At 37.4% G+C, this 24,438-nt stretch overlaps 1 protein-coding gene across 2 annotated transcripts in view; it reads right to left on the bottom strand.

Annotated features, from left to right (window-relative positions):
- The window catches only part of LOC124155661 (rabphilin-3A), a 340,415-nt gene that overhangs the window by 48,883 nt on the left and 267,094 nt on the right, over window positions 1-24,438 (bottom strand). For both annotated transcript variants that reach the window (XM_046529670.1, XM_046529669.1), the window contains exon 5: window positions 11,010-11,139. In XM_046529670.1, coding sequence (XP_046385626.1) covers window positions 11,010-11,139 — 130 coding nt within the window. The remainder of the gene's footprint in view (window positions 1-11,009; window positions 11,140-24,438) is intronic.

Below are 24,438 nucleotides of genomic sequence, written 5' to 3'. Positions count from 1 at the left end.
CGGTGAGAGAATCCGAGGTATGTCTGAGAAGAGATAACCCTTGTTGCTTTGAGTTGGAGACGTCATCAACTAATCTTCAAAATGGTTAACGTCGTCGATTTTTGCCACGAGAAAAGTAAGAGATGGATCGAGAAACGGAAAAATATCAGCCCCTCAGTATTCAAGCTCCATCATAAATGACAATGAAATAAAATTGGTCTCTTCGTCGCATTTCTAGCAATGAATCCATTACGATATCAAAACGTTGATTAGTGACAAACATAAGCACCTACTAGTAGTAGCCGTTACCTACTTTTTTCAGTATGTAACGGCTGTCAATCGTAGTTTTATTCATACATACTACTGTAACGGTTGACTCTTGGTAAACTGCTATAAATAATCATTTTGAAAACGTCAACCGCAAAGGAGACATAGGGGATACATTTGAAAAATAATTTGTACATTTCTTGACTATTGCACATTTTTTCGGTCGTCTAGCAGTTGATACCATTTCTGGTTTTCTTTTGAAAAGAAAGTAATTTAACTAACCTAAATTTAAAGCGGGAAAGGCATATTTATACAGTCTTTATTCGTGATACTTTGGCAGATACATAGTCTGCAGGAAACAGCTTTTTAAGTACACGGATTTTAATGGAAAATATTATAACGAAATAATAGGAGTCATTAATTGTCCGAGTAATACTTATTACCACTCAATAAATAATCTCTGAGGGATTTATAAATAAACAAAAGGTTATTCCCTAAATTAATGACTCCATGAAATTATCACGAGGTATTTGTAGTTTGTTTTAGTCGAGTGGTCCGAGTTGGGTCGGCAGGCATCATCCAATCTTTCACGGGGGTGATTTTTAGTTCTCCTGGTTTTGATTACAGTGTTAACATATTTTGAGCCAACTCTTGAAAACGTACACTATTTTTCATCACCTGAAACACACCAAATTGCCCTTGCAAGCAAGTAATTTACCTAACCTTGAAACTGCAGTTGAAACGACACATATATAACGTCTGGAACATTCTTTTAGCTGTGATGTATCAGCACCTTTTTAAATAAGTAGAGGAATTAAGGTTAAAAAGATTGATGTAACGTTGAAAAATATAGGCCAAACTTATGTTAACATAGAGTAACTCCGGACGAGACTTTATAAAGTAAGGGTAAAAGTGAGAGTTTAATTAATCGTTGCATAATAATCGAGAGAATCATCACCTCTCCAAGCAGTGATAAATTAAATGTGAGGTTTATTCCCCAAATAAATGCTTCCGGCAACTTCTCGCGAAGTATTATTTTTTTACTGAATGGTACGGGCCTGTTAAATATTAGACCAGCATCATCCAACCTTTCTTGAGAGGACCCATTTTTTTCTCGAAGAAAAGCTCGCGTCTGTGGGTGATTCTTTCTCAGAAGACAAAGGCTTTCGGAAGGGATGGGGGATCCGGAGAATCTCGGGAATTCCGTCCGTGGCTGTCCGGAGAGAGCGCTCACCTTCAGTCGGACTGCACGTGTCGGCCGGGCTGCAATACGGGGGAACGAAACGCCGCGCCACCGTTACGGGTGGTTGATTAAGGATTCCGGCTACCTGGCATGTTACAAAGGCTAAGGCTAAAGGATGGGGGAGAAGGGACGAACAATGAACAGGAAAGGGTGAAAAAATAATCAGACGGGTTGTAGACAAAAGGTAACTGCTCTCGATGGAGAAGTCTAAGAGGAAGAAGGAGTTTAGATGGTGGTAGGAGAAAGTAGATGTTTTAGAGTCGGGTATTTAACGCCTATTGGTATAATGCATAAGCTACATCACCGGAATAATAAGGATGAGGTGATGGTTGCCTATACATTCTCATAGTAGGTGAAGAGGATAATGAAAAACGTGTACAATAAGGAACGTAGTTAGGCAAAAGGAGTTTCACCGGTATAATAAAATTTAAAATTTCAATATACTGACATTAATTGACAATGTTAACATTAGTTTACCAGTCAGAGTAATACTTCCTACTGCTTAATGAATCATCTCTGCATACAATGAAAGATAAAAGACTTGGGCCGCTATCTCTCGATATTCTCCAAGTTAATGACTCCGGCAACTTCTCACGAGGTATTCGTATTTTTTAGTCGAATGGTACAATCCAGGTTTATTACAAATTACAACTTATTACAAAAATTAAACAGGCGTCATCTAATATTTCACGGGGACGATAGAAATTTCAAAAAGGGATAAGTCACTGTGTTTTCCAAGTAAGTTCATGTTTCCGTAGCCCATGATATGAAAGTGTAATTTCTATACCTCTATTATTTTTGCCTTTTGCGTTTCAGCGACATAAACTGTAACTTAGATGAATGACTCACATCACTTTTATGTATTTTTTATAAAAAAATTTATTTTGCTTCATTTTTTTGAAGTTCGTTTGTTGTATGTTTTAGTTGCTTTTTGATTATTTAGTGTTTTGGTTGAGTTGGCGCCTTGGTAACAGGGATAAAAACAAAGGATCGTTGTACCATCAAGATTGTTGAAGTTTCTATCATCACTTTGATACATTAAATTCCTTTTCTACATATTTTCTCTGGTTGAAAACTTCAACTAATAATTTAAAGCCAGCAAATAAATTTGGCGCGTTTTAGCGGCGCTGCTTCCTTTGAAGTTTTTGGTTTGAAATTGTGCTCATAGGGGGAACTGGAGAGGGACACGTTACGTTTCATACCATTGGTCGTATTAGGAAAAGAGAGAGTTGGGAGAGAAAGAAATAGAGAGAGGGAGAGAGAGAGAGAGATTGGGAAATGAGTCAATTAACCAACGGATGAAGGGAGCGAACACGGAAAGTTGAATGCGTCTGGTTTTCTCATCAGTCCTATTAAGGGGTAATAAAATGGACATTTTCCTGCTTTCACTAATTAGAGCGTTAACTTCATCGATTGCCTTTCTTGATATTTTTTTCAGGGGATAAACAATTTGCTGCGCCATTTCGGAAATCATGATCCTTGACAATACTGTTATTAACGTCATTATTATTTCAACACCATTAAAATCACATAAGGAGATTGCACAAAAATCGCGATTAATTATTTATTAACTGGTGACACCACAAGAGTGAATATTACACCTATTTTTCAGCCTTCGGAGTTCACCCAAACTGTAAAATTCCCAGCAATTTACTTGCCCATATATTTTTCTAATGAATAGCTTTCACTCGTAATTGATATTCCGCAAATAAACTTGATTAATTTCCAAGAACACTGCTTAATAAGTGGCGATTAAAATTATCATGATTGAAGGCGTTATCATGACACTCCCACTCATTCTCAGAAATTTACGGGGAGGGAATTAATATTTCAATGATCAAAGACATTCCTCGTTTATCTCCATATTGTTCACATGAAATAAAATAGGAAAATCCAAGTTAATGTAAATTTTACCACGCGCATTTCACAAAAAATCTTTCATTAACTGATGAAATCAAACGGGTCACAGTCGCTGAACATGTAACACGTGTTTCGTAACCGCTGTAACATAAAACATCCGAAGCATATACCTCCATTTAATTGCAACTCAACATTTTTGATTTGCTTATCCTTGAAACTAAAACAGGACAGATGAATAATATACGTAACAATGAAACTCAATAGGACATATCGAATTCTAGTCTTTGAATAACAAATATTTTTTTTAATAATAAAGAAAGGGACTTTTTATTCCATTTTTATATCCAATAGAAAATATGTTTTCAGATAAATGGAAATATTCGGAGGGATTCTATTTTATGAAAAAGGAAAAAGTCAAACGAAAAATAGTAATATATTTCAACGTCAACACATAGACGACCTAAAAGATATTTTATATTTATTCTGTCGTAAGCATGGGGCGTGAAGCATATAAAAATATGGGCTGTATATACATGAATCCACTGTTACAAATCCAATGTTTTCGTAGTTTACCCTACATTGCGAAGTAAAGAACGTCATTGTCTTCACCCACCAGATTATATTTCTCATTTCCAAATCGAAGAAACCCTGGTTCAAATCTGGCTCAAGCACATCCCGCTACTCCGAACTAAAATTCTCTTATTTCGATGTGGTCTATGGACTGGCCACCCTGACCTGCAGGTGAAATATTAACCCCACATTAATTAACTTTATGGAGAGCTCTACCCTCATATTATCAAACAACCTTCGGGTCCAAGCACAGGAGGAAATACTTTGATCTATATAAGTTATGTTTCACGCTAGAAGTCATTAAGGAGAGTATAATGATTTATCGTACACACGTAGCCCTAACATAAATGCGTTGAACAAGTTTACGTATCACGACAGTTACTAAAATTTAAAATTTTCTGTAAAGGCCTGTTTACCTGGTACATTATCTCCTACGAGTTAACGTGTAAATGCGTGAACAATTTTGGTGGACCGGAACGGAACATCGATGTACATCAAACTGAGGGAGAAGTAGTAGGTAGTGACACATTGCACATACAGCTAATGTTAGGGGCCTTGAAGCTGGATTGGACGACGCGGAAATGGTAGTCAAAATTCACTCCACAGTCAACTGCCCAAATTGTTATGCAATATAGTAGTTGAATTTCAACAAATAAATAAGCGCGTGATAATTCAATAGCCATGCAACATCTTATGGACCTGTTGATAGGTATTGCGAAGTTTTAAGATCAGAAAAATGTTTAAAATGTGTGTGTGTGTGTGTGTGCAGCATCAAGTCATCCATCACTGAGACTTGATCCGTGGAACCTCTGATTCGTAGAGTTATACTTTACCCACTACACCGGAACGATTGGGTTTTAAGGCAGTCTCAATGCCCAATATGTCGGCTATGTCCGCTGATGTCCCGACGAGAGTAGATTCTATTGTAGGTGAGTCGAGGGCGAAGCATACTTCGGAGAATATGGCGAAGAATTCGCAGCTGGATCTTTTGCGCCTAGTCATAATGCGACAGGTATGATTATTTCCCCGGTATAAGGGATATATTGATTTTAAAACTCCCGGTTGTATGAGAGCATTACGAGGGCAAAATTTGGAAGACAAGTAGTTCCTGAACTGGCCGCTGTCAGACGCCAACAAGCTTTGCGTTAATTTTTTCCGCCACTGTGCGATACGAACGCATGAACCAAATTAGAACAGTTTATATTTCCTGTTCGGTCCTATGCGTTCGCATAAGATGGGTGGTTACACGGTAAAATTCCGTGTTAATCCACGTGTTCATACACTCAGATATTAGCTCATACGGGTTTATTTACCGTGTAAACCGCCCTTAAAAATGAATTTCAGCGCTACTTGAACGGGAAGAGCAAACTCTGTAACTGTTAGAATCGAAAAATATCATAAGATACAGAATGCATATAAGTTAAGGCGCTCGATAAAGGCGTTTAGCCTTCAACAGCATAAATGTATAATTAAGCCCCTGGAAACACTTTAGCGTTAAGGCAGTTAGTCCCACATTCAACTCTGGCCCCTGACATTTTCGAAAGTTAACCATAGCTGCAAAATCATTAACGCGGCTTTGATCGATAATGATGACCGATAGATGTCTCTACCGTTGGCCATAGTAACTTTTTATATGGGCTCGTTCTCTTTCGTCATCAATTGCACTCAAAATTCAGTCAACTGAATAATAGACATTTTTGAAAACACCCTTAATACAAGTTGTTATTTATATGCTGTTTTACCATAACGATTGGGGGTTAGAATTCGCTCACGTAAACAGTAGATGTGTTGCTATGGAATATTTTGGCTCCATTACCATAACTAATAAGGGAGTCATGAGGAGTTTGCTTTGACCACTACTGAAACACGCCTTTTGAGACGTGCAGCATATGCCCGAATCGAAACGACCATATCGGGCATGGACTCCTCAGGTGAAAATATAAACAGCGCTACGTCAGTGGCTCGTGCTGATGGCGTAACCAACTGGTTCAATGGTGAAGCATATCAAGGGACCAGTAGCGTAGTCGCGGGAGGGGGTTTCCGGGTTATAACCCCCCCCCCCCCCCTTGAGCCTTTAAGAGAAGTGCCAAAAACGAGAATGATGGCATCAATAAATAACTTTTAATAAATACTCTAAAAAACTACTGTTCTTATTATATATTGTAATGTTTTTGAGTCCTAAAAATCACGTTTTCTGCACCAAAAATCCCGAAATTTTCCTGGGGTAGGACTTGCCTTTGCTCTGGGGTGTTTTTCATACATCCCGGAAGGACCCAGAAATCTCCGGTGAGCCCCCTTATTTCAAAATCCTGGCTACGCCAAGAGACACTCCCGTGTATGTACATGCTCAAAGTGTTAAGGTGACAATAAATAAGAAGAGATATTACGCCGCACGACAAGCGGGACAGTACAGGAGTTGAACAATGAATTTTTATTCTCGAGATGAACACATTAATAAATGGCAAGCGCATACAATTTTTATACATTAATTAACTGCAACACTGCGAGGAAATGACAGAGGAATTATAAAAAAAATTTGGCGAAAATATGATGATTAGAAACGGAGGATTGTGGAAATGACAACGTTTTTTCATTTCTGCATCATTTCCGCAGTAATTTTCACGTGATAAGGGTTTGAAAAATACACTCCAACATGTTCTTAAGGTAATTAGGGCGCCTCGATAAGAGTATAAAAAATTTGATAAAAATTTGGCCACATATTCTTTGAAATACGCACTTTAAATTATCCAAATAAAAATTAATTATCATGTGCCGTTTTTGAGATATTTCACGGTCAAATTAGGATAATGTAACGTGGGCTCTTATGGAGAAATAAGTTTTTTTTCGAGCCAGTGAAGCCGTTTGTATCAAGACGCTGTTGTGACGGCATTCATTAGAAGCAAAATTTTGTGACCAACCTAAATATGTCCGGGAAAATATAAGTTCATGATGAAATATTTACAAAAATCTACCTGAAACTAGGAAAATGGTCGCCGGGATCTCTGGTACCAACATCGCAAAACAAAAGCCACTACACCGACTTCATTTATTACTTACCGACAAATTATGTAAATTTTTGCAACTTTCCGGCTTTTACATTCGTCATTTCGAGCCTTACATATCTTTTGTTAATAAATAAATACATTTTTTTAAAGGATTTACCACTTAGATTGTAAATATTTAGTCATGGTGTGTCGTCAACTGTTCAGTGTGCATCGGTTGGAACCAGTGTTGAAACTAGTCAAGTTAACTACTGTATATACCTTTAAAAGAATCACTTATGACGTTTTCATTGTGCTAAGGTGTAAAATTACACTCATATGTGATTCCTAATTATGTTTTCTTTTGTTTAAATTTTTTTGGCCACTTTTACGTAAATAATAGGTAGCTTGAGTACATCACTTGACTTCAACCGACGCTACTCCAACTACATTAATAAAAAAACTGTTAAAATTACTACTACGCCGCAAATGTTATATACAAAGGCACATATTCTAAGAATATGATCGATGCTACAAGGTGACAAAACATCGGAAGAGATATTAATATTAAATCGCAAAGCAGAGCAGTGCAGGAGTGACAAATGTTGGCGACAAGAACACGCTGAATCATTGAATGTATGAATAAGTCCTGCACAATATTTGTTAATGCAGTCATTTTCTCCCAGCTTCCACAGAGCAGCGTGGGTGATAATGGGAAGGGCTCGGGTCTACTCGACCGAGTGAAAGCTTTGGTACGGAGCAGGGGAAACGGAGGCGAGTGTTTTTCCTTCCGGACGCGACGAGCACCCTGTTGAATCAGCGGCGACGCCGAAATATGACGCTCGAAAAACCTTTTTGATATCTATTATTGTCTGCAGAGACGATTTATTAAGTGGTGATAAATATATATCTGACTAATAAATAAATATTGAAACATTTTCTACAAATTCCCGTTGATTTTTAAAAGATGTTTCATGCAGACTTAACCTATCTGACAATATCTACGGGTAACGCATAAACGCATGCTTCAGACCAAACAACTATGCCATTTCCACTTCGTGATTAGGTGAATTTATTAATTTATTAAAGTAATTGCTCATATACAGAATTTCCGCCAATTTATTGTGACGCAGTAATAAGCATGAATTATGAACGTAAATAGTCAAAACAAAGAGTAGAGAGTAAAAATAGTAAAGAACACAAATACGAGATACGTGGAAAGGTTTATTTATTCACCGTGGAATGGGTCATGGTGAGATTGAAAAATGAGTTTCAGGGCAGAAAAATCGGATCAATACTATCCAGCAAGGTTTCAGCAAGGAGTAAAGGCAGTGGTAGTGTGAGCGCTTAACGTGGGATAGGCGTATGGAGTTAGGAATGCGTACGTGTGAGTCGACTAGGGACTCTGATGTTAACAGAGGAAAACAAATCAGGATAATCAATTGGTGAATTTAGAATATTGAAAACAAATTTTAAATCTACAAGAATGCCATGAGAAAAAATTCCCCTGGACCGCGAATCGAACCACGGACCTTTCCATGGCAATTATACCGAGGCTCATGGTGCTAGGTGTTAGGCCCTCGCGGTCCATCAAGGATGGCAACGCGAGGGAGAACATGGATAGCGTAGTGGTCTGCGCAGTACCCGGAAAGCCAAAGGTCCGTGGTTCGATTCCCGGTCCAGGGGAATTTTTTTCTCACGGTAATTCTTGTATATTTCTCTGCCGTTCACGTGGCAGGATTAGAAATATTACACAAATTTTAAATCTACTTTAATTCTTTGACAGCAGATATCAAGGATTGACAGAGAAGGTAGACTCGAGCTTGTAGGCATGTTACAGAAGCGGGGAACTCTGTGTTTCACAATTATGACGAAGAAACTAGATACACTGTGAGGAGAGGTGAGATTGGAGGGAACTGCGATGGACCATATGGGAGAATAATATCCTGTGACTTGAAGGATAAATGCTGTGAAATAATGATTTAAGATCTTGAGGCTCGGTTATATCCGTGAGGTGCTTTTTTATTGAGGCAAAGTAAAATTTTTTATTTATAAGTCAGATGATTCAAAATATTGCAAGTTATCGAGCTTAAAATTTGCCAAAAATATTTCAAATGTATCCTTTCAAAGAATAGTTACACGTAAAATCATTACATGAATCACTAACGTCCCACGCAATTGACGTTTATTCCGTCATTTCAGCCCGACTTCCACGGTGATCATGGGAAGTTCTCGTCTCCTCTCGGTGGAGTGAAAGCTTTGGCTCGGAGCAGTGGAAGCGGGGGCGAGTGTTTTTCCTTCCGGATGCGATGAGAGCCCTGTTGAATCGGCGCCGGAATAGCGGCGCTCGGAAAAAGCAAGCAAGATTAAAGGCTGAGAGTCCACTCTCTCTCCCTTTCGACCGCCGCCACGTCCATTCATGTGGCGGAGTTTTTTTTTGCGGATATAGGGCGGGAAACTCTCACCAGACCTCGCGACGGAAACTGAGACTGGAACGAAGTCGATGCTCCATTTAAGGATGTTGGTGCGATACGCGAAAAGCATGTCATTTCCATGAAATTTTCAAATTACAGGGACTTGCGACCTTTGAAAACCCGCCAAAATTTCCTCTTCGACTTCCGTTGGTTACCCTTTTTCTAAGACACTGAGTTCGCTCAATTTACATTATCATTTAATCATATCGTATCAATTTTTTTGTTTTGAGGGAAGTATTTAGATTTCGCAATTTCGTTTTCATTCATTAGTATCAATAATATTTTTAAAATATTTAGATGACCTTAAGGTACATCACTCGGCGAATCTATGTCAGTCGGCAGAGCAGCATGCAATGCAAGATTTTGGCCCGTAGATGATGTAATACCTGTATATTTTTGTAATTTTTGACTTTCGACCAAGTGTACGGAACGCATTTTGTTCATAAGTTTTGGCGCAACTGCTTACTCAATATTGAAATAACCCAGTTGAAATTTTCCACAAAATATACTTAAAACACGCTATTAACCAAGATTTCACCAGGTAATGACATTCTCAAGGTTCTTGCTTTGCGAAGTGTGAAGTGGGTGTACCTTGATAGTGGCATTGCGTGCCGAAAATTTAGTGGTACACGGAAGAAATTTTGGATATTTTTGGTCATTCGATTCAATTTCAAACCAAATTTAGTGGGTGGCTGGGGTATGACCCCTATTACCCCCCTAAATCCGCCCCTGGACATGAGTCACTAACAAAAAAACAACTTAATTTTTCGGCCCACACCAACAGATTCAACAGTGAAACATATGATTGAACTTGTTGTTCCGGGTTGGTTTTCAAGCTGGGTCGAAATTAATTAGCGACTTGAATCTTAAAAGCACTTGTATTCTCTATGTAAGATTTTACATTTTCCCGGCGAACAATATGTTTAGACTCTTCTCGGGATACCGCGCGGGTAAGATTATGTAAGAGCGCCGACGCGACGTTTCGGGTACCGACTCGTTACCCATTCTCACGGCTACAAATGAGAATGCCGTGAGAGTGTGTAACGAGTCGGTACCCGCAACGTCGGCGCTCTTGCATAATCTTGCCCGCGTGGTATCCCGAGAGGAGTTTATACACATGTATTCTCTGTTTTAAGATCCAAAAACTGAAACGTATAAAAAAATCAACAAACAACAATTAAAATGCTAACTCAGAGAAATAAATATTTGTAAGTGTCACGCTGACTTGCATTCCCACCATGGTTAGCTGTAGAGCATGCAGATACATAATGCCTTCCTCCCACCACACCTGCATCCGGTGAGGAAAAGCTGGGAAATGCAAGCTAACGGATGCGTTGGTGGGAAGAAAACACGACGTTGGGAGTTGGTTTCGGGACGACTTGCGGGATGGTTGTACCTGAACGCGAATAAAGTGGGGTTATGCAAAAGACCGGATTTTTGGTATTAATTCTTTAATTCCCTTCCTCGCGTTCCCTCTGCGGCCTCCGGCGCAACCGAGAGACTTACATATTGAAATTTCATAAACATGTATGAAAACAGAAATAAGGATGACTAGAGCTAAAAAAAAAGTTACAAAAATAACAAGCCCAGTGCAATGATGGACGAGTGATGATGGTATGTGCAGTTGATCATTACCTTTTTACAGTCGTGGCAGAGGAGTGAGGGGGCTCCTAACATGCCGAACGAGTCACCGCAAAGGACGCACTGACTCGTCCCGTTGCCCATGGCATTCCTCTTCATGTTGTCCAGTCGCTCGACCAGGCGGCTACGGGTTGAAAGAGCCACAGCCGCAGATGCAATGGAAAGAAGAAAAAAAAACAGGAGATCAGGCAAATGAAAAAAAAACAGCAGTAGCGAGGATGACGGGTATAATTAGAACGTGCATGGCCGGGGGGAAATAAAAGGAGCCGACGACGCTTCTAGCATTTAGTTTTTATTTTTCACTTTTTTCGTCCAGTGTTCCAGGGTCAGCCTTGTTCGAGAAGTCTTTCTGAAAGAGAAGACCGTTTTCGGTCTTGCAAATTAGGGCCGAAATCATTTCACCCCCTCGGACGACCCCCTCACTTCGACGAGCAATCACACGATAGAGGTGCGAGAGAACCGTGGAAGGGTAAAAAAAAGATGCCGTCAGGATAGGAGTGGATAGTTGAGGTCGTAAGGGGTAAAAAGAACTAGGGTCTTAGTGAAAAAGAACTTTTGCACGAATTTTAACCTATATCATCCTACCATAGCCGCATGGATACATCCTACCATTCTGAGCTTACGAGGCTCTTGAAGAGCATCCGCTCTCCCTATCGTTGTCTTATTTGCCACTAATATGTTTTTGAAGCTTGTTATATCTTAATCCACTTGTTAGCAAAATTTTGAAGCCAGTCAAAATAAACCCACTGATGGGAAGAGACGTGTGCCAAAAGGATATCCAATATGTACGTCTACTGGCTATAAATTCCATGCAAATGTCATTAAAGTAAACAGGAAATGTAATAGCATGCATTATTTTAACTTACTTTCGCAAAAAAATTGCCCTAAAGATTCATCCTCTCTATCACCCTTAGATCACTCTCAGAAATTGAAAAATATTACATTCCTACCTCGTTACCACCCACAGTGGCCACGAGCTTTTATGAAGGAAAACGTTCATGTACATATAACCGAAATATTTAACTGGTTTACTAAAGACGACCAAAAAAGCAACGTATATAAATATATTCGCAATTGCAAGCAGAAATTTTTATGGCTGGAAATGGGTTAAATTTTATTTACGATACTTTTAATACCACTTTCAACAATCGAAAAACTTAGTTTAGTCGAAATGCGACGTTAATCAACTAATACAAAATCGGCCTCTTCATTCAATAGGTGAACAATTTTACTGGTGAGGACTTTAAGATAACTTATGTCCTTTTAAAAAATTTAAAATTTTTTAATCTGAAAAGTAAGGTCTAAAAGTCAATTTTTTCTTCGCCCATCCAAAAAAAATTAAATTGCGTTATGGCTTGGATCACTGAGAGTTAAAAATCACAAAAAAGTTGCTCTCTAAAGGAATTATAATATGAATTTCACATTCACGCAATTATACGTTAAATTCAGAACAGCGGTTCTTCTCATGGGATTCAGGCAGGAATCCAGTTTAAGTATGCATCTGACCTCCAACCCATCCCCAATAGGATCAATTAGGATCATACACTGAAAGTTTTCACATCATTTGTAAGCCCATAAACACAAGTTTTCGTTTTTATTTACTTAAAGTGAAACTAGGTAGTTGTCTGCACATAATACATAGGTATGTGCTAAAGAAATATATATTAGAATTTTTAAGAACTTCACTTTTATGTAATCGCATCTGATAAAAATTTGGTTTTACTCACTACTTCAAAATTTAAAACCAAAAGTAAAGTTCCACCCAAACCTTGGGTCGGTCACGCAATTTAACTCGAGAGGAAAGTTGCAGCTGATTTCTGACTTCGACGCGGAAAAAACCACATATTTTAGTGTGTTTGAATGTGCAGTTAAGGACTCCCAGATATTATTTACGCCCTTTTTGAAAACTTTTGACTTTTCGTTTAATAATTGTAACACTGTTGGTAAATAGATCGCAAAAAGATGATTTCATGGTTATGCCTAATCAAAATTAGTTTAATTACATTATATGTGTACATTACCTAAGATGAGATATCTACACACGTGTTTTACCTTTTATTATTCGTTCCTGGCGACAATTCCACTCAAAGCGAATCCCTATGAAGCTGAATGGGTGTGATGGCGTCAATAACGGTGTTCATTCTCTTAGGCTTCTGGCATTTCCGTTCAATAGACGTGCGGCTGTCGACACGGAAACATCAAAGAGCCGATTAATCATTTCGACTGTCATGAGCAACGTATGTCCTCTTTTGACTCAATCGCTGTGGCTCAACTTGGTAGTAATTCGTCTTGATGGTGGGTGTAATAACTACATAGTAATTTTCCACATAACGATTATTAAAGCCAACCGGTTTCGACACTTACTGTGTCATTATCAAGGGTTCAACTCAGGGTACCAGGGTACAAGGAATTTAACTTTTAACGATGAAAAATTAAGTGTACAATATGGTTGGGTTTAATAAACGTTGCGAGGAAAATAAATGATTCGTAATTGCTTCCACATCACGTCAAGTCCCTTTTATCCATTTCGCTAATAAAAATTCAAGAGTTCGAAAAGTTGTTTAGTCCTTCAAAATAAGGAAGAGCTGCAGTGAATAACTCAAAGGGACCTGAAAAACTGCTCGTCAAGAGGATAAGGTCATTGTTGAATCATTTGATTTGTAAATTAGTAATAAATTTCTGTAGTGGTTGAGGTCACGTATTGTTGATCCCACTCCAAGAAACACTAATGATTTCTCTTTGAAATTTATAAAGAAAATATATTTATTTAAGAGTTCTTTAGCGATAATGCACAAAACCTTACAGGGCACTTACGTTAGACTAAGGGTTCAGTATTTTGAGTAATACAGGAAAGAAAAATAGAAGTTCAGGAACAGAAAAAACCAGATCAGCAATAATAAATTTCAGGAAAGTCATACTGAATATTATCTGGACGAGTGTAGCTAAATTAAAAGTGAAAGAAAAAAATCTCTAAAGAAATGGTTAAATTTCACATTTTAGAGGCGATTCTAAAGGAATGGAGCACAATAAAAGCTTATAATTCAAGATTGCTTCATATTTGGGTGAGTCGAAAACAGAAGGGACAAATTAGTACTTCACGTTGCTCTAATTCACCTAAAGAGTAACCTGCAATGAAAAGTTTTGGGGATTAACAAATATGGGCAGTTGAAGAGAAATCAGAGGCATTAGAATAAGAATAATGATATTCTTACTGATTAAAATATATATCTCATTTGTAATGCCAAACTGTCATGTTTTAAGGGAGATCATAAAAGTAAAGGAAACTGTAATCGTATTGAAGTAAAATGTGATGCTTTCCCGGCGAATATATTCGAAAAAGGCTATTCGGGGGGCTGCCTCAATTTTTAGCAGAATGGGGGGAGACCAACCGGCTGGAAGCCCGAATAGCCTTTTTGTAATCGTATTGCTCTGATGCGTTGAAAAAATTATTTCACAGACGATTGCAATTCCACCGAGAAAAGGGGCGTCAGGGCATTGTAAACTCATTCTTTACGGATAGTGCTTCTGCTGCCTAAGACCTGTGCGCGTTGATTTCAAAATATCAGTTTATTATGAAAGGCTGTAACGTTTACTTCATCCCGTTATTTCAAAAATCTAGTTAATTTACAAACAGATTGCCAACACACTTTATAAATTCTTCGGCGAAAACCTTGGGAGCGACGACACGCACACCTTAACACCACTCTTTTCACAACCATACTCATCTATTTTCTGTTCCGTGCCGTCAGCAACAATTGTTGTACATTTTAGTTTTGTTGTCAATTATCGCTTGACTCATTGTTTTTTTCCCATTGTCAACATTAATTGTTACATTATTCCTATTAGAAGTAACGTTGTAAGGGACTTAAAACATTTTCTTTTAAAAGCCTTCGAAACTCAACTTTTTTTAGACAATTAACAATTTAGACAATAAACTTGGCAACTTTTAAAAAATTTGGCAACGATATCCTTATTTTCATTTTACGATGGAACCGTTCAGGTTCAACCGTTTAAAGCGGGTTTACATGGAGAATTTTGCGAATCAACCCGCATGTTCCGCACGCGTCGTGCTTATTGTTGTGGTAGTGCGCCATTTTTATCTCACATAGATAATGGTTATAGAGGGCACACTGGATGATAGCTGCAGTGGATGAAACTTTCGTAGTTAATATATTTTTTTAAACAAAAGACTTATCTAATTAACCCACAAAAAATAATCATCTAATAATGAAACTTATAAAATTAAAAGATTCACCACGCTGTTTTCACACCAACACTAACAAAACCAAAGAGCAAGAGGCGAACCAGTAAAACGCAAGACCTCTGGTATTACTGCAAATGAGCAGCAGTTATGCTAGAATATCAGAAGTTTTACTTCAAGTCCAGAAATTTGATTACGAAGTTAATTAGACCCAGTTTTAACTTCGTTGCTCCATTACGAAAGGAGGGTTGAAGATTAAAAATTATAAAATAAGCACAAGAATTCAGCATCAAAAGAATCAGTTTCAAAATAAATAAAAAAGTGGATTAGGATGAAAGTTCCGCGGCTTTTGTCGTTGATTTAAAGACCTCACAAGCGAAATTTCATTTTAGCCCAGAACAATATTAGACCGGCAGGTTTACAAGATCAAAGAGAAAGAATATTATAAAGAGAATTTAGTATAAAAATAACGACCTCAACACAATTGTCATATTTAAGTTGAGCCGTTAAAAATATTCGTTGGATTTCATAATAAAACCTTTTTCTCATTCGCACAAAAAAACAGCAAATTCAGATACAGAATTATATGCGGGAAAAAACCCTTCACTTGGCAATTATGACAAAGAAATGTTAACAATAGCGGAAAATTCAGATAGCAACTGGAACTATGAGCAAGATAATAAGGAAGTAGCTATGAGTTATTTCATATATAGGGAAGTGCACTAGTGTTTCAAATGTACCAAACACATTTTTTAAATTAGAGTTCAGAATAACATAATGTCGTAAAACCACAGTTTAAATCCTAATAGTGAATACTTTATTCGAGATGACCGTCTGAAATATGGAAAAATTCAAAGGCCGCGAAAACGGGTGTCCATGTTGAATATTGGCCGTGACGTCACAAGGCAGTAGCAGAAGGCACCTTCTACACCGTTTAGTTATACCACTATTATTGCATAGAAAAATTACAGAATTTGAGGGTATCCGTTTTTTGCTGTCATAAAATATCTTCAGAATATATATGTGGCTGCTTCTCTTTTGAGTAAACGACTTCATCATTGCGTAATATATTAATATTCATTTACGTGTCAACTTCAAGTTTGGAAAGAGTAGTACGAATAGCACATTGAATCTTTAATAAAGGCATGATGGCATTTATTTTTCGCTGGGTATATTTTGACACAATGCCGTTTATCATGCCAAAACTTTTGTTGTAAGAACCGAGTCAAACTAATAAACCTATTTCAGACGTTTGCTGCAAGACATATTCGTTGCGTATGTATTCACGCCGGCCGGAACGTTCGCCCTTCGCAACTAGAATCATGGGATGTTAGCCTTATTTCCGAGCTCGCTGGTTGTTGCAATGGTTCGCTGTCCAGGATGGGTTCAAGAAAAGATAATCTTGGTTGGGAGAAGGAAAATTCCAACGATTTATAAATGGTACACCAAACTTTGATGTAATTATGGTTACTGAATTTTTGAATAAGGAGGACAGGTTCAACGCTCCATAGAAATGCGAGACGTTAAGGCTAACAAGGGGAGACCGCGTACCTTGCTGCATCTTTTTCAATTAGGGCGTTAGTTAGGCTGTAATTAATTAATTTTCATGCGTGACTTTTTACAAGTTATATATATAAATACAAAATGTCCATCATTACGTGATGGGTCGGTTGGGGTAGTGGTAGCGTGCGCGTATCGAAGGATATATCTCACCCGAAGGACCGTGGTTCAAGACTGCGGCATGGCATTATTTTTTGTTGTCTTCATTGTGATTATACGGCATCAAGTTTATCATTAATTATAATTGCAGCAATCATTGACATGAGACAATTTTTTTATCATCATTATGGCGTTTAGGTATTTTAGCAGTGTCATTACAAACGCAGAGCTACGATGACTACAAGGGTTGGTGTGCGCTAAAATGTTAATTTTTTCTTTGCTTATACTGACCAACTTCCACATTAAAAATGAAAACCACTCTTGCAAGAGCACATACCATTAAAGGCTCGCGGCAAGCAACAATATGCGTACAGGCATAATTAATAAGAACACAAAGCGAATATAAAATGCCATATATCTTGAACACTTGTAATTCACATTACTCCAAAGGGAGTTTACTTACTCAGTACATACCTCAGTACCTACCAGTTTACCTCAGTAGCAGTGCTAAAAGAACCATTCTGAAATATAATTTCAACTAACAAATAGGATGAAATAAAAGTTGATAACCCTGGACCGGGCGCGCTGGCGTATAAAATACGTCAATCTTTGAAAACCAAGGATTTCGACATTGTACGTACATTCTGGGCTATAATGGTCTCGTGTATTCTTACAATGTACTTTGACTGCCTGTATTGCGAGTTTTCAAAGTTCGAGGTATTATTGTAGCTAATTTTTTGGATCAGCAAGATGAACCCGTCCATGGCCAACTTTAAACGTATTAGAGTTGGCCATGACCCGTCACCAGTGGAGTACAAATTACGCCGCGCGACCTGCCGTGTACCTTTATATCTGTATCACCTATAAATGTACTAATTTCAACAAATAAAGATTAACTTTAACAAAAATCGTTTGTTATCATATATGCACATATCATGGGCAAAATACGCATTTTGCCCGGTCGTGTAAAAAAAACAGTCGCGCCATAATTCTTTAACCAAACTACTTTCAGTTTATAAATTACGTAGGTCTACGCGGAAGATGCTATATTTTGACTCAACACACTTTCTGATGTGACTGAGGTACCTATTAAGTAAATTATCTATATATATAAAAGAAAGTTGAAAATCGTGTTAGTTAGAACACTTATAACTCGAGAACGGCTGCACCGATTTCAATGAGATATGGTTCTTTGGATTCGTCTCAGGCGGGGTTAACATATAGACCATTAAAAAAAGGATAATTTCAAACAAAAAATTCATCTCTTTCCTATGGACATGCTTTTAGGAGTTATAGTAACACAACAATTGATAAGTCGGTCAAAACTACAAATTAAATAATTTTTTTTTTACCACTTTAATAACTGAATTTAGTAACAATATAACATTTTAATTACTAAATATATTCAAAATATTAATTAAATTGAAATTACATTTCAAAAGTTTAATTCGAGCTGATTGTAAGCCCAGCCGTGGCCCAGCTCGAGTTGACACTTCACTACCGTGTTTGTAAACAAATCTCCAAGCAATTGTTGACAAACGGTAACGTCCGTGTTCCTGTCGAGGAATCGAGTAGTTTTAACTCATTAATGATTGCAAATTAATTTCAGCGGAAGGTGAGCTCATCAACAAAGAGTTCCAGAATATGATTGATCACCAAAAGAATCAAAGATGGTTGATTTAGCGAGCAAGAACGAAGATGTGGATGACTAAAACGAGGTAAATTCAAATAGTTCGTACTCTGCATGGATTCGAATCTTTTAAATGTGCAACAAACGAAGACGAAATCACCAATTATTTATCTGAATATTTTAAGTCCTTGGACGGACCTGGCTTACCAAGGCACGATTTACAGAAAAATGTAGTTTCTGTGCTCGTGATCTTTCGAAGCCTAAACCAACCATAACTATCCAACGGAACGTGTTTGATCATTAAAAAAATTGGTGATGAATGTGATTCACGCAACTTTACTCAACGGAAAATTCAAAGGTTAGGAAGTCCTCATTCCGTAGATTCCATGAACAACTCATATGCCCTTTTGAGCTTAAACGTATTCAATTTACAATTCGTGTTGCATTCGTGATAACGATTAAAAAATCGCATGGTCATTCTTTCAGTTTTTGTGTTGTTTGTGCTCATGTGCTAATGAAAACCCATGATTTTCTCATGGTCAATTCAGCGTGCTATGTTCACGAGTCGATAAACCATCCTCTGTATTTCTTCCTTCGCTTCAAGTGCGTAGCTAGGATAGGGGGTTTTGGGCGCAGCTAATACCACGGGTCTGTAGGGTATAGAAAACTCGCTAAGGCAAGCGGGAAGTGTGGGGGCACTTCCCCCAGACATTTCTTAAGAGAAATGGTTCAAAATAGTGGGTTTTGTGGCTGTGTGAATAGTTAAATATGTTTTGTTTGTTAGTCATCCGTCCCCCAAATATTAATAACAAAATCTTTCATAAAAAAATTCTCTAAGCTCTTGGGGGGGGGGGGATTTATCCCCCAAAACCTCCTCTCGCTGCGTCACTGCTTTGCTTCGCTATATTTATTTAGCTTCATCCGCTTCATCTTGCGCCTGATAACAAAACAAAAACTGTTGTTTCTCAGAAGGTGCTTGACGCAAGACATTAAACCCGAATGTGTAGCGCTCACCGTGGTGCGTTTACGCATGCAGTACGTTTACGCAGTGCATTTTTTCCAAACAGAGATACTAAAACTGGCGCGCCTTAAGTCATTTAATGCGAATGCTGCTTCATAGGGGCTTTTTTTGCACGATTTTGAGCATTAGTCAAGCGTCGGTCTGGGGTCGTGTCAACCTGCCCCCTGAATGGGCCAAGTGTATGCAACAGACTTGGACCTAAAAACATTTTTTTACAGCTAATAACGCAAATAGGCAACAACTGAATGCGTATAATTTTTATTTCATGAACTGCTTTATTAAACCACAATGCCCAAAATTTCTTAAGCTAAAACGTAAGAAAATTTGTTGAAAAAAATCCGCGTTAACGTGCTCCGATTCACCCTATGTAGATTCAATAAAGAAAATGTCTTTCTGACAAGCAATTTTGGTACTCATTTACGTAGTTTTATTGAATTTGTATCCTTATTTTATTATAATAAATTAAACATGATTAAAAACGATACAGCCGCTCTTGATTTATAAATGGTGTAAGTAAACTGTAAGTTCATTGATTGTTAGGCGGTACGAAGTTCGCCGGGTCAGCTAGTTATAATATAAATATCAATTTGATCTTACAATACCTCCAAATGATCTTCAAAACAGAATATCATCGATAGGTAAGAGTCAGGAGCAGCCTTGAACCATTTATTCCGTATAGCTTGTGCTTAAGGCACGAGAATGAATATCTTCTCCAGGCTTTTGTTTCGACGTCGAGATGAAATTTGGAACAAAAAATCATTTATAATTCTATTTTGAATTCATGTTTTCGGTACTAGACGACATTTTTAGGAAGCAAACTCCACCGATTCCCGGAAACTCTCGCCGCGCTAAAGAAGGCGACGTAATACAGCGATACTCCAGTGGCGACTACTGCCTTGTGACGTCACATCTCAATCAAGATGGAGGCACTGTGTTTCAGCGCAACATGAAATTTTCCGACTTTCAAAACGTTTTAAAGTGCATACCCCAGATGCAGAAAATAAAAGTGACTATACTAATGTTTCTTTTTTAGGCTAAACTTTCAAATTCAGCAATAAAAAAAAATTAGTGCACTTCCCTATTGACTCCAACTCGATCGGTGTTAATGAAAATAACCGAAAAGTTATTTCCACGCTTTATTAATATCATCAGCGACTCATACTTATATTTAACAATTTTTACCGGATTTGAATATAAAAGGTTAGATTATTTACGCTCGGAAAACGGTAGTTGCTCTTTGAACGCTTTTTTAAAAAGTTCACCATGATTTGAATGAGAGTCGATAGGATGAAGAAAGACTATTATACGTGGATAGGCTTATATTTTGACTTTTCCACACTCCATTGCAATTTTCTTCTGAACACGCAATGTATATTTTATACCATCGTCTAATTAGAGCATGACAATTGTTCACCAAAGATTCTAGGTTCACAAACTCCTGACTAATTAATTCACTTTTAGCTTGACTAATAAAACCATGGAAAATAAAAAGAGACAGTGCAATAAATAGCATCAATTTTTTCGTATTTTTTGTCTTCGTGGCTTGGTCCAAATTTAATCTTGGTTTAACCGTTAACCTTGGCTTTAAAATAATTTTTTTCAATCACCGGTCAAATCCAACCTTTTACATCATCAGAGATCGTCAGTCATAAATTTTTCATGTCATTTTGGTGAGCCAGAGCGACAGTGCAGTATTTGGTCTCCAATACTTCACTATAGAAAACGCAAATATACATTTCATAATTTCTTAGTAGCTAGTTTACAAAGAGTACGTGCAAATTTTGATCCATCGGTGGGTATTAACTTGTAAAAAATACTATCTTAGAATTTAATAAAAAATGATGGTAACGATGACCATGTTATTACAATAAACAAATATAAATGATTTATATATAACTAAACATAATTTCAAAAGACACCTTAGGGATCTAATACCCTTTTACTCACAAAAGCATTGAGAAAACATCACGGATGTTAATTATTTAACGTCTCTCAAATAAATTATATTGAAACATTCAAATATGCGTAAAAGTATTCAAGAAATTGAATGTCAAGGAATTCACTGTTTTCTGTGTGAACGAAGAGTTTGGTTTGAAGAAATATGAGCGATAGCGAGCAGCAAATATAAACCTGACTTTCAAGCGATCTTCAGAATAAGAAATATATATATTTTTCCCTCGCGTGTCAGTAAGAACCAAGATAATCCATTGTGCATCAAAACGCTTTTTTTAATTTTTATACCTGAGTGGATAGCACCTCCAAAGGGATTATAGCGAGGGAGAAAAAAACCTGGAAACGAAGCCACGACAGAAATCGCACGTGGATGCAAATAAAAATTCTTGCTCTTTTGGACTGCCACTGATTTTAGGACAGGGAAGTAAAATTATGTAAATTAGTACTGATAAAATTCCTCTCGACTGCAGTGACTCAGTGAGCAGAAAGAGTACGGAGTTAGTCTCGGGAAAATGGAGGATGACAACGTCGCTTTCGCGAGATGAACAGCACGTGGCGGCTCGCCCGATCTACAAAGACGGTCGAGCGAGAGAATGGCGCTACCAAACCAACGATGCTGGAAGAGAGAGGGAAAAAAAGAAGACAGTCGAGCAGCGCGAGGAAGACGAAGTCGGAGAAGCGGGAGAATCGATATTACGGCAGGTCCGCCTCGAGACTGCTTCACTCTCCGGTGTGCCCAGGAATTTAGACCGCAGTGAGCTACGACGCTGTACGTCTACACGAGCGTTGAAAGAACGGAAAAAAAGATAAGATAATCATGGGGGTGAAAAAAGACGGTTGCACAGTCACTGAAAATCATGGCCACCGCTATGTTTTAAGGTGGAAGTCATTCTTAACTTCAATCAAATAATTAAGAGGCACTGAACGAAATTCGAAGGTCCTGTGTTCAAATCCCAAGTAAATCCTTCGGGGTGAAAAAAGAACGGTTGCGCACTTACTGCAAATCATGGCCGCCGCTAGTTTTTATGGTCAAAATTTATTCTTCACTTCAATGAAATAAAGAACAGGCACGAAACAAAAATTCGAAGGGTCGTATGCTCAATTCCATATGGTAAATCCTTCGGAAATTCCAGAATTAAATCCTCGAAGAGCCCAAAGTAAGGAACTAGCACCATTATCTGAATGTGTGATATTTTTTTTAACAATCAAAGTTATTTATTGGAACAAAGATCATTTTACATTATATAAAAAAATATATGATTCATTAATGGTTATACCCACGCAAGTAGCCTATAAAAATGCATTATAGTTGCCAAGCCTTGTCACTAAGTAGGTATTTTTAATCAAATAGCAATATTATTAAAAGTTTGCAATATAACACGGTAGAGTGTGTAATTAGATTGCATCGAAATGATATAAACGTTCACAATCGCAACGGCTCCGAGAGACGTGGATGAACATTTCGAAGTTATGCATTTTTTTTTAAACAAAAGACTTATCTAATTACCCCCCAGAAAATAATCTTCTCATACTGAAACTGATAAAATTAAAAGATTCACCACGCTGTTTTCGCACCAACACAAACAAAACCAAAGACCAAGAGGTGAACCAGTGAAACGCAAGACCTCTTGTATTGCAAATGAGCAGCAGTTATGCTAGAATGTATCAGAGATTTTACTTCAAGTCCAGAAATTTGACTACGAAGTTAATTATACTCAGTTTTAACTTCTTTGCTCTATTACAAAAGCAGGGTTGAAGATTAAAAATTATAAAATAAGCAAAAGAATTCAGCGTCAAAATAATCAGTTTCGTAATAAACAAAAAGTGGTTTAGGATTAAAGTTTTGGAAGCTCGTCAGGAGATGCTTGCACAGGAAAAAATAGTGAGGAAGAGGAAAGCGCATTATTTGATGAGGTACAATTGATATTTTCTCTTATTATGAAGTAACTATATCTAAATTAATTACTTGTTATCAATTAAGCATATGTACAGAAAAAAAACCAATCCATTTCATTAAGTTATAGTTGATATTCTAGTAATAGCTTCTTAGAACTTCTTTTTATTTACGAAATTATATTTATATTCGGTGTTCTAAAATTTAAATTGTTAAAAAATTCACACGTCTTTACCTAAGTCTGAGGTTATCTCTTCCTTCATCTACCCAAACCAGTAGTCTGGTTGTATCACTGAGTGAATGAATTAAAATGAAATAAAAAGTAATGTCTATAATTTTTGGACCACGAGCCAGTAATTTCAAATGAATAGTTACCTTAAAAGTATTAAGAGTAGAATAGCTGTTTCTCGTTTGAGACAACGTTTTGATAAACTAATCGGTGAAAGAAGAGTTGAATTTGCATCTAAAAACAATAGATAAACTTAGTAAAAGGGTATTTTCGTCCATTTATCTCAAACTTCTCTTTTAATACTTTTGAGGTAATTATTCTTTTGAAATAACTGGTTAGGTCTTTCCTTAAGCACCGCGGAATGAACGCATCACTCTTGCTTGACTAGTGTTTCCTCGTGACATAATATTTGTTTAAAATTTTCCTGAGCGTCTTGATATTTTTAAAGTTCAAATATAGAAAAAGATCACCTCGGTAAAATTTTTGTATCTAAGGTGAGGCAAAATACTAGTAAGTCCGGCGCTATTACACTTTTCAACACGGTAGCTTAAAATGCCAACTCAATAGATCAAAGCAGTATAAATGCATTAACCCTCCGTTGGTCACGTGGCGTCTACCGGACGCCAAGCCATTTTATTTTTCTTTACCCACATAGTGTTTTCAAAGTTAGGAAACTGTCTGTCCTTGCATATTATTGTTTGATGCTTCTAAATTAGTCACCTATATAATTTTATGTTTCGTCGCATTTCTGGAATTAATACGAATATTTCGTTGCTTTTGGCATCTGGTAGACGCCGCGCGACAACTTGAGGTACAATACGTTAATTAAAAAATTA

Source organism: Ischnura elegans, chromosome 3 (assembly GCF_921293095.1).
Source record: "Ischnura elegans chromosome 3, ioIscEleg1.1, whole genome shotgun sequence".
Classification (NCBI taxonomy): domain Eukaryota; kingdom Metazoa; phylum Arthropoda; class Insecta; order Odonata; family Coenagrionidae; genus Ischnura; species Ischnura elegans.
Note: the sequence above shows the minus strand (reverse complement) of the source record. Positions and strands in the feature narration are given on the sequence as shown.